The sequence below is a fragment of the Xenopus laevis genome, chromosome 2L (genome assembly GCF_017654675.1).
Source record: "Xenopus laevis strain J_2021 chromosome 2L, Xenopus_laevis_v10.1, whole genome shotgun sequence".
In the NCBI taxonomy this organism is placed as follows: Eukaryota; Metazoa; Chordata; class Amphibia; order Anura; family Pipidae; genus Xenopus; species Xenopus laevis.
This window is the reverse complement of record NC_054373.1, coordinates 172,427,436-172,439,539: the sequence shown is the minus strand read 5'-3', so window position 1 is coordinate 172,439,539 and position 12,104 is coordinate 172,427,436. Positions and strand designations below refer to the sequence as shown.

General features: G+C 36.8%; 1 protein-coding gene across 2 annotated transcripts in view; it reads right to left on the bottom strand.

Moving 5' to 3' along the window:
* pgr.L (progesterone receptor L homeolog) overlaps window positions 1-12,104 on the bottom strand; it is a 48,066-nt gene that overhangs the window by 7,244 nt on the left and 28,718 nt on the right. For both annotated transcript variants that reach the window (XM_041580821.1, NM_001085631.1), the window contains 3 exon segments: window positions 4,780-5,088; window positions 3,853-3,997; window positions 667-797 (listed from right to left, as the gene is read on the bottom strand). In XM_041580821.1, coding sequence (XP_041436755.1) covers window positions 667-797; window positions 3,853-3,997; window positions 4,780-5,088 — 585 coding nt within the window.

The window sequence follows — 12,104 nt, the reverse complement described above, 5'->3', positions numbered from 1 at the left end:
CATGGTGAGAAGGGTACCAAGGAGACAGTTGAAGCTGTTCTTTGTCATGTGATGAAGAAAGTTAGGTCTTCGCATGACAATCATTATAGCAACCGTGTACAAGTGCATGGTCTTCATTTATTATTGTATTAAAGGGGCGTTATTAACTTATGGTAAGCAGAAACCAAATAAATGGAGCTTACTTTGTTCTGCCGTTTCTTTTTTATGAAAATTACATTTTTTGTTTTAATGCACAATAATTTGTGTTTTGTTGTTTTAAAGCACAAATGGACCATTGCATTGAGTTTATGGTTTATAACTTACCTGCCTTCCCACATAGTGTGGTTAAAGAGAGAGGTAATAACCACAAGGTGCTGTCTGTGTCTCAGGTTTACAGATAAAGAGATGTTTATTAAACAGAAGGTTGACTATGAAGGGTAGTAAGAAAATTACACATGTGGGAAATTAGCGATAATGAGATGGAGAAGTGGCTGCTCTATTTGACATCGGGAACCTGGAGAAATTTCTCCTGGTGAAAACTAATTCTTGTGCTCTGAATGTTCAAGTTAATTCATTAAAACTTGTTAGTAAAATGATAATGACATGGCAAATTTCCATTTTTGCCAATAATACGCCAAATTTCACGTTTTGCCCATTCGTGATTATGCCCGGATGTATCTCACTCACTTGTGTTGAGCAGCAGCAAAGCCTTCATGCACAGGAACTCCTCGTGGGTAACTTGTAATTTCATAAACTCTTGCGGCAGCTGCCACATGGAGAGGCAAAGGGTATAGAATGACGAATCTTTCATTCTTTGTCTAATGGACACAAACAGAAAATCACATGAAACTCCTAAAGCAAGGACTTCAGGGCCTTCAAACTGAACTTCAGCTACAACTTCAAGCATCTTCAGACAATTCTGTTACTTCATTTCTGTTATATATGTGCTGGTTTTCACACAACATTAATGATCTATTGGCTGTACTGTGGCACTTTTGTTTTAAATTCATTCAATTTGTGGGTTAAAAACAGCTACTATCTTGAAAACAAAACAAAAAAATTTGCAAAGGTGCCTAGAAGAGTAATTTCAAACGAATCTGTTTTCAGGGGTTAAGTTTACTTTAAAGGGCATGTAAAGTCTAAAATAGAATAAGGCTAGAAATGCTGTATTTTGTATACTAAACATAAACATGAAGTTACTGCACCACAAGCCTAATCAAACAAATAATTTACGCTTTCAAAGTTGGCCACAGGGGGTCACCATCTTGTAACTTTATTATACATCTTTGCAAGACTAAGACTGTGCACATGCTCAGTGTGGTCTGGGCTGCTTAGGGATCATCATAAACAAAGCTGCTTGAGTTCTGCATGGCTAGGAAGTAAGGCGGGGGCTCCCCCTGCTGTTCATAAGTATGATTGTTTCCCTGCTCAGCAGTTAGGGACCGTCTGACAATTCCTATCCACAGCAGTAAACGAAAGGAGAATTTCAGGCATACAGTCAGGTTTCTTATAAAAACGGTGCACATTTTTAAATTAAAATATATTGGATATAGGTTTCTTTTTCATTAAAGAAAGTAAAAATTGGATTTTTTTTTCTTTGCCTTTACATGCCCTTTAAGACCATTTGCCATTAGAGTGCTGTAGAACTGCAGATGACTTTTGTTTATTTTTTGTTACGGGAATTTTTTAAAAAAATGGATTCTCACATTCTGTACAGTATTCAGCTAGATCACTATGTATATCCCTATCCATTGTTTGGATTAAAGATTCCTTAGTTAAAATTCTGAATTATGCAAATAGGGGGTCCATGCCAATGCAGAGTTTCTGGATCCCTACTTATATTCAGGGTTGATGTGAAAAAATAATAGTTCCCCATATACAAAGACTAAATCCCACTGCCCACCCACCCAAATTCTGCCACTGATCCACCATACGTAGCGGGCACATGCAATGATGCTGGAGTTTCAAGTGGGAAAAAGTTGATGTACGTCCTCTCCGAACCTTCCCATTGCACTTCTTTCATAAATAAGCCCTACTGGGTATAGTTTATCTTCCCTTGCCATGAACAAGCAGACATTTCCCAGTTCTACATCATCATTTCAGGGAAAGCAGGAAACTATTACAAATGCATGGTTACAAGTTACAAGATGTAATTGTGTTCAAGGGCAACTCGTATTGCAGTATTATTTTTCTTTTAATCATGGTCATGTTGACCTGAAGATTGTGGCTGTTGTAAAAATAGCTGCATTTTACTGCAGAAAAAGCCCTCATATGGTATTATTCAGTAAGGAGGCACTTAGTTGCTGGAGTATTTATGACCTGGCAGGCGCACCTGAGTGTAAACCTTATACTGTGCTACAGCTGATGGGATGCATTTAGGTTTCTCTAAAGCTTTAAATACCATTCCATATACCAATTCTGTGCCTGAAATAGAGTAACGGATAAGGGAAAACAGTGGAGAACAATACTGCCCGGATCAACACTGGGATCAGTTTTCATAGACGTTGTAAAAAAGAGTGATAATAAAGTGCCCAAAATTACTGACATGTAACTGTGTTGCTGAACCTGAAGACAGAGATGCAATTTTTGGATTCTGACTTATACCAAATCCATCTCAAAAGGTTTGGTGAAACACGTAAGCAAACCCTGAAATCTAACTTGTAAATTTATATTTGCAAAAATAAAAATGTCTTTCATTTAATGGCATGCTCATTGACCCAGTCAACACGGCACATTGGCTACGGGGACTATTTGTCTCTTCTCTCTCCTTCTCTAACCATATTAAAGGGGTTGTTCATCTTTAAATTAACTTTTAGTATGATGTAGAGATATTCTGAGACAATTCACAATTTTTGTTGGTTATTTCGCTTTTTATTCAGCAGCACTCACTCCAGTTTTAAATTTCAGCAATCTGGTTGCTGTGGTCTAAATGACCCTAGTAATCATGCGTTGAGTTGCATAGGAGACTAGAATATGACTAGGAGAGGCCTGGATAGAAAGATGAGTAATAAAAAGTAGCAATAACAATACATTTGTAGTCTTACAGAGCCTTGCAGAGGGGTTAGTGATCCCCATTTGAAACTGAAAAGGCAAATGATTTTTAAAAACACAATTGAAAAGTTGCTTAGACTTGGCCATTCTATAACATACTAAAAGTTAACTGAAAGGTGAATCAACCTTTTAAGCAATATTGCCAAAATGTCCCTTTGTTTCTCAAGCAAGAGCTAAGATACTCATGCATGCTCTCATCCTATCCAAGACTAACTGGCCTCCCTAACCCCCTTATATCCTCACTGGAGTCTGTATTAAATTCTTCTGTCAAATTATCCTCCTCTTGTCCAGGAGGCTACAGGTCCCTCCATTGCTGAAGTCCTGGCTTCCCATAAAACAAAGAAAACCTTACAAACTCCTCCTCATACACTCTCTTCTGCACCTCACTACATCTATTCTCATGTCTTCATACATTCATGGCCATCTCCTGTGTTTTTCTCAAAGCCACTGCCTGGTCGTACCCCCACTACTTACTGTGTCTTACATTTAGAATGCCACCCCTGAATTCCTTCAAAGGGAATCTTCCACCCAATAAAGAATTGCATAACAAATATTTATTTGCAAGGACAGAATGGGGAAAAAAGAGGACACCCACTGACACATAAATATGAGGTTACATCAATAGCAAAGGAGAAGTCAAGTTTCCAACCACTAGAAATTGTGATACAGAGTTATCACTTAGTAACAGCCCAAAATGGGTTGGATGCCGTTTAGGAAAGAAAGACATTTCTAGCCATTAGGACTGTGCTGGTTTATTATGGCAACGGAAAGTTCTGCATGGATTACGAAGGATAATACATAGGACACAGGCAGTGTACTTACTCATTTAATATCAAATCTGGAGCAAAATACAGCATTTGCCCACTGACATGTTGATACGACCTCCATCCCAAGGCAAACACCATCAGGCTCATCCAAGAATATTGCAAAAGGGTAATCTGGTCATCGATGTGTAAGTTTCTAAACCCTAGAGGCAAAAGCAATATCTCTTAAACCTTTGCTACACATAAATCACATAAAAATCAAAAGGTGCAGCTCAGTCTAAGCTAAACAAAACCGAACATTGAGAATTAACACAGCCGCTGGCCATGTGAACCTCTAGCCCGGCTGTCTAAAACCCTGAACCAAAAAATACTTCAATCTTTAAAAGATCACCCGGTAATCAAGATGACCTGGGTGTACAAAACCCAAGTCCTCTAACTCTGGGCTAACCAATACAACTTTAACAACCAAAATTAGAGAGGTATCCGCTGTCACCAATTCTTCTTAGTGGCTTGGGTGCAGCTCCCCAAACCCATAGCTGAGGGTGATGTGCTTGGCAAAAGCCACCAATTGATAAGGATAAAACTCAGCTTTTATTCCATGGTATTAAAAATAATGATGTCCTAATGCATTTCGTGTCCACACGTCACATATTCATAGGCACAAAATCCTATGAAAAACTCAAAAAAAAGAATATGGCGTCACAAATAACCATACACTTTACATATAGTAAAAAAAGTCGCAAACCATTACAGGACATTCAACACTCCTCAACATTCTCTTTCATCAGGAACATCATTGTGTTTAATACCACAGAATAAAAGCTGATTTGTAAACTAATCAATTTAGTGGAAGGAACGCACGCCGGTTTCTTGCATTTGCCACGTACATATAGATCAGTTACCAATAACATGGAGAAAAGTAAATATGAAATGTACAACTAGGAGGTGATGTGTTATTTATTGGTGAGGTGGAGCAATCTCTTACCGGGAAGGGACTTGGACCATTTTACTACACAAACGAGTTGTCGTTCACAAAGCTGATTGAGACTACTCAACAATGCACTTGGGGTCTCGGGCTGTGTGTTATCGTAACCAGCATATACAACCTCAGGCTCTATACTCTGCAAGATCTGGAGCAACTCTGGGGTGAACTGGATTTCCTGAGCGGAACTGTTGGATATTCTCCTTATTAGAATCTGCTGACATTCCAGCGACAGGGTCGGTGGCGACTGAAGAACAACTGTATCGATTTCTCTCCCAGTTTTAATTCGACCGAACTTTTTAAATTTTCGTCCTAAAAAGAGTAAAAGAAATAAATGATGCTTGTGTTTTTTTGCAAGAAGCAGTTCTCATTTCTGGATTCCCTTAATATGTCATTGAAACTAATAAAGGTGAAAGAATAATATTTATGTTAATGTATCTATGGGCTCTATGCACCAGATTCATCATTTAAAGTGCAGATAACATCTATGAATCAGTTACCAACATTGTCTTCATGATTTGGATTTCTCTAAATCCTCAGTGTTCAGATGAACCAAATCAGAACTCCTACAGAGACATTTATGAATGCAACACTTGTTATCAGCCCAATTTTCTGTAGAGTAAATGAAAGTAGAACAGGAAGGAACCCTTCATGTTTTCCTCTTTTTAGTCTCTTTATAAATGAGGTAACTCTCTAAAGATCCCTAATTCTTTAGAAGAATATAACGATAAAATAGGACTCATCCCCCTTGAATCTGCCCCATTATATTACACCCAGTTTCTGTAGGTATAATGAAAAACAGATAAGGCGGTAACACTTGATCCGATATATTAAGCACCTAATCCTAATGGCATTTTTTCCTATGGGTAATGAAAACAGAGCAGTAACCTTGTAACATATACAAGTGCTATAAAGCAGTAATCAGAAAGGAAAAATAGAAAATGAGGAACTAATTGCTTCATGTGCAAAGACTAATCCTAAATAGATTTTAAAGTGTGTCAATAGTAAAACAATGACACTGTGGCTCCGTTTTAAAAAATGGAAATATTCTGGTAAAAAAGGAAAAAGCAAATGGGCTTAATCAATACTATTTAAATCTTTAATGCATTGAATAGAGCTAGAAGCATTTCTGTAGTGGCACATATGGCTTACAAGTCAGTGGCTGACACAGGATAAGTTATCCTTCCATTAAATTAATTTCTTGGCCTATAAATCAATATGGATCAGGCAGTAGATTCTGTTTTTGATTTTGTTAGACACAGTTGATTAAGAGGCAGATTTATCAAAGGTCAAGGTGAATTTTCGAATGAAAAAAAATTTGCATTACACATTTGCATTACTTCGACTAGGGAATAGTCCTAATTCGATTTGAATAGGTACTGTCTCTTTAAAAATTCGACTTCGACCATTCACCATCTAAAACCTGCCGAATTGCTGTTTTAGCCTATGCGGGAACTCCTAGAACCTTTTTGGAGTTAATTGTTGGACTTTGAAAAATCAACGTTTTTTTGGGAAAAACGTAGAATCTAATTAATTGGAATGCACTATTCTTTCAATTCGTACGATTCAAATGCGGACCTATTCGATTGAAAACTGACCTATTTGACCAAAAAAAACCTTTGATTTAATTTTGGTTGGTATTTTTGAATTGGAATTTTGAAGTTTTTTCAATTTGAAATTCGACCCTTGATAGATATGCCACTAAGTGTATATAATAAAATCTTTAATTGATGGATCCCTGAATTCTAATGGTTTTTGGAACCATCTGATGATTTTTAGAGTTGGGGGTTTCTGAAACATGAGTAAAAAAAATGCCCACACACAAGCAAAACTTTAAAAACCAATGTTGGAAATATAGTATGCTGTTGCAACAATTCTTAGATTAGATAAAATTTGCTACTTACCATTTTGTTTATCCTTATTATTATGTTGCTCTTTGAGTGTTCTAGTTATTATTATGAATATGTTTTCTTACTTTGATTCATGAATTATTTCTAGATAATTACATTTTTTTTTTCAATGTTTTCAAGACTCCATCCTTCTCATAATGAAACAAAATCTCTTTGTCTGGCAGAGATGTTTCAATGCAAATGAAGTGCTGTTAAAATTCTGTGTATGTCTCAATACTCCATTGTGTCAGCTCTTGGGATTTAATTATGTATTATATCTTGACAGTGAGAAATTACATGAAATACGGAAGTTAGTGTTTGATTACACGACTGTTTAATAAAATATCTGAAATACTTTTTGGATAAACTGATTCAGAGACAAGAAATGAAAAGCATGGCAGACATTGCTAAATTTGCATTTTTACATATTCATAGTCGGCATGGGGACACTGCAGTGCAAGGGACATGACACATTTTGTTGTCATAAATAGGGTTATTTACTAAAATCTAAATTTATCAATTTTTTTAGATATAAAAACCATGACCAAACTCCCATCCCTGATTTTACCTTATATATTATTAAAAAAGCTTGATTTTATCGGTTTGGTTAAAAACTCGATAAAATCCAGTGAAAACCCGAATCTACGTTTTTTTTTTAGTTTTTTCCTGAATCACTTAATTTTTTCGTCTCTTTCCCGAAAAGACGAATTTTTCGAATTTTTGCCCAAAAAGGTCGGATTTTCCAGCTAATTCCAGCACAGACCTCTGCCACTGATGTATACACAACCTCGGCAAGTCTGAGATGGCGGATTTTCACATTCGGGTTTTTTTGCTGCACCAGGCTTTAATAAATCTTGAAAAATTAGATTTAAAAAAAAAAATAGAATTTTGCCCCATAAAGCTTAGTAAATAATCCCCTTAAACCCCCCCAAAAATATAAAAAGCTTAACATGTTAATTTGGCGAAGTGTGGCGAAGCCGTCGCTAGAGCATTTTCGTCGCTTAGTGAATTTGCCCCTGTGGGTCTCCCGGGTGGCGTGACTGCATTCTTGTGCACCATGGGTAATGTATAAATATGGGCCATAATAGTGTATTCCCGCCATATAAAGTTATATACTGTCTCATCCAATATACCACATTCACTTGCATAAATCGACATATCATTACTTTACCTTTTATATGCTTTCAAAGGGTTTTTATTTAAACACTAAACATGTACTTTTATCCTTTAAAGTGGACCCGTCAACCAGACATAAAAATCTGTATAATAAAAGTCCTTTTCAAATTAAATATGAAATCCAATTTCTTTTTTTTTATTAAAGTGTTCCTAGTTGTAAACTCATTTAAAAATATCAGCCGTCAATCAAATATTGTCTGCCCCTCCTCTATGCCTAGGCATAGAGCCGGGGAAAGCAATTACTTTCACTTTCCATTAGACACATCCTAGGTGTAACTGCTCTCCCTACATTTCCCCAGTTCTCTTAATCATTTAATTGTGTAGCCAGTGCATGGGGATGGACATCAGGTCCCACATTCTGGTGCACAAACAAGATTCTGAGATACAAGTCTTGTCTTAATAACAGTGTCCACAAAATGGCTCCTGCCTGCTTGCTATAATTATGAGTTTCCAAACTGATGGAAACAAGATTCAAATAATTTATACAGTGTAATTAAAGTTCATTTTGTTTGACTAACATGATAAAATAGGATTTGAAATATTTTTTTTGGGTGATGAGTCCCCTTTAAGATTTCTTCCACCACATTAACATAGTAACTTTTATCTAAAACCACTACTTTTCCACCTTTATACTCTCTTTTTATACATATTTGATCATTATTTTGTAATTAAATAAGCACCTTAATTTGCTTATTACTAATATTACTCTTATATTTAGAATAAAATTCTAGCCAGACTCTGCTCAATCACTTTTCTGTACATTATAATACCGTTCGCTGCCAGGTGGTATGGGTGATTAAAAAAATAAATTTTGTTTCAAACCACTATGAGTTATCAAATCTCCTTCCTTCTTACCTGTCTCGTTACCTTTTGCTTCGATTTCATTACTTAAACCACTTTCTATTGCACATTTACATAAATCTGACATTTTCACATTCTTGTGTATTAAACCCAAGAGATATATCGTCTTCTCCTATTAATTCATCAGAATAAACTATTCCTTTTTTATTGCCCCTTTCTGCATTAAAATAACTAATTTCAGCAGTTGGGCAAAAATGTAATCCCTTCTTCAAAATATCAATTTCATCTGAGTCTAATTCATACTTGGACAAATGTATAATCTGATCACCATACAAATTCATTTTAGTACTAGAAATATAATTTCTACAATTCATTACTAAAGATAACATTTTCATGGTCAGTACAATTCATTAGGAATAAATTAATTTCATATTCAGTAAAGTTTATATCAAATTAATTCTAACCAATATTCCTTTCACCCATTAATTGATTATCAATTTCATGTAGAGCAGAATCTCGTGTCTCACATTGATTTTCACAATGTCGTAATTATTTGCTGTGGTGACTTTGCACAAATAAATGTCTGAAGTGAGCTGCTGTGCATGTTTTGTTGATTATTTGCAAAGTAATCAAAAAGGAAAGACAGAAAATGAGGAACTGATTGCTTCATGTGCAAAGACTAATCTGAAAAAGTTTTTTTCAAGTGTGTCATTTGTAATGGGATGTAGGCTGATAATGTGGCAACTTCAGACAAAAAAATATGTGGCTGTTAGAGATACAGTATCTAGTAGAATTAAGGCAAAGGCTACTGGGCATTTAGAGGTTTTCTTGTTTCTTGGTTTGGTCTTTTTGCTTGGCTTTGATTTTGTTTTGATAAAGGCCCAGTCTGGTTATTCACAAGTTTTCAGAGCTCATTTCAGATGTATGCTTTTTTTTCACTTCTGCGCTGATTGCCAAAGTTTCAGCCCGATGGTGTAAAGTTTTATAACTCGTGATGGGCGAATTTGTCCCGTTTTGCTTCACCACGAAATTCGTGAATTTCCAGCAAAATTCATGAAATGGGCAAAAAATTAGCAAAACGTGAATTTATTTGCCAGCGGCGAAACTAGCAAATTTGTCGCAAATTCATGCCTGGTGAATAAATTCGCCCATCACTACTTATAACCCCCAGAGAATGGTGGGAATCAAACAGCAAGTACTGATTGATGTGAGTGGGTTTCCTGTATACTTCAATATCCAGGTATCCCCCCCTCTTTGATAACTATTGCACAGTCCAAAAATGCCAGTCATTCTTCTCTAGTGAGCTTGATGTTTTCGTTGACTGAGTTTGTGTTCAGTGAAAGCTGGAACCTCATGTGCATTAATTTTGACCCAGGTGTAATCCAAATATCTGAACCAATGACTTGGTGCTGTTTCCTTTTATTCAGGGCTTTCTTCTCCAATTCTTCCATGTAAAGGTTTACTATGATTGGAGACACAGGCAAACCCATGGCACAGCTGTTAGAAAGCTTTAAACAGAAGGTTAGATGCCTTTAGCAAGGGAAAGGGGCATGACATTAAGGTTTTGTAGAAGTCTGGTTCAATTGGTTTCTGGGAGTCAGAAAGGAATACCTGCCTTAGCCAAATGTTAGAGGCTTGTGGGAGAGGTCCCTTCTTCTGGATCAACTAGCAGTTGGGTTTGAACTTTAACTTTTTTAACCTAGAATACTATGTTACTTTATAACTCCAAACTGCAACCCTCAAGCTGTTGGTGATCTCCCAGCATCCCATGAGAGCTTTGAGAGCCGCAGGTTGTACATTACACAAGGATATACCTTTTGTTCTTGAACTTAAACAGTTGGTTAGAGATCCAGTTTCTAGTTCTAAGAGGCAGAGATAAACGTCCTTGAACATGTTTAGCTTTTCAAATGATCTCTGCCAAAGTATAAAGCCAGTTGATACAAGTAGAAAGATTAAATAGAAACAGTTACATGTAACTCTGCTCTCTGGAACGTCAGCAGGAATGAATATGGATAGAAGGTTCCCAAAATCAGGTTAAAATAGCACAAACACCATCACATGTCAGACCTTTTAGACGGAGACTCATGTCATAAATATGGAAATGTAGTTATTAACCCCCTCAGGAATGGAACTACCAGGGGTGTGGGGATGCTTTTGCACCTGGGTCCACTACCCCTTGGCTTGTGCCATTGCTAATCCTTGCTAAAACCTGCATCTGGGGGGGGGGGCGCTGTACCTGCATCCGGGCCCCAGCACTGATAGCTATGTTTTTGAACCCCCTTGTTACTGTATGGAATATAGAGTATATATAGGTTGCCTAAGTTATATACAATATATGCATTTTTGTGCCCTAGTTACACATTTCTTTAAAAAATAAAAAAGTTACCACTTAAAGGGCATGTAAAGGCAATAAAATAAAATCACAGTTTTACTTTCTTTAATGAAAAAGAAACATATCTCCAATATACTTTTATTAAAAAATATGTACTGTTTTTATAAGAAACCTGACTGTATGTAGTGAAATTCTCCCTTCATTTACTGCTGTGGATAGGAATTGTCAGATGGTCCCTAACTGCTGAGCAGGGAAACAATCATACTTATGAACAGCAGGGGGAGTCCCCGCCTTACTTCTCAGCCATGCAGAACTCAAGCAGCTTTGTTTATGACGATCTTTAAGTAGCCCAGACCACACTGAGCATGTGCACAGTCTTGGTCTTGCAAAGATGTATAACATCCCCTGTAGCCAACCTTGAAATTATAAATTATTTGTTTGATTAGGCTTGTGGTGCAATAAGTTCATGTTTATATTTAGTATACAAAATACAGCATTTCTAGCCTTATTCTATTTTAGACTTTACATGCCCTTTAATTGGTAAGTAACTCGAGAGAATAACAAATGCCCAAAATGCATTTAAGCCTTGCACATTGACATCACTTGCAAAACGTCTCAAATATCTATTATCTAGCCTTCCACTGGTGTGGGTGGTGTTTTTTTTTTACAGCAGATAAAAGCTGACTGTCTTAGAACAAAGTTTATATCCAGAATCAATGGCGGGTACAGGCTGCAATTGAGCCTTGTACTATGTGCCCTATGCCATTCCAGGTGATAAGAAAAGGGCTGCCTATTGCCACTGCCACTGCTCTCTGCACGTGGTGCCCAATTTCCAATCTAATGCTAATTGCAGAGCCCAGCCAAAGCCCCAGTTCAAGTGCACATAATTTTCCACCTCTTTGTTCATTTAGACTTGTGTCTGACTCTGTGGTCAAAGTAAATGTCCCCTACTGATTTAAACCTGAATTAACCTGCTGCCTTTGGGGGGAAAGAGTAATTCTTCCACTGACGACTAACATGCTGTCAAGTTAAATTATCCTTCCATTATCCTTCCATCAGGAAGACGTTTTACATACGCCAAACTGTATGTACTTTTCTTAACCCCACTCACTATGGAACAATTTACCAGC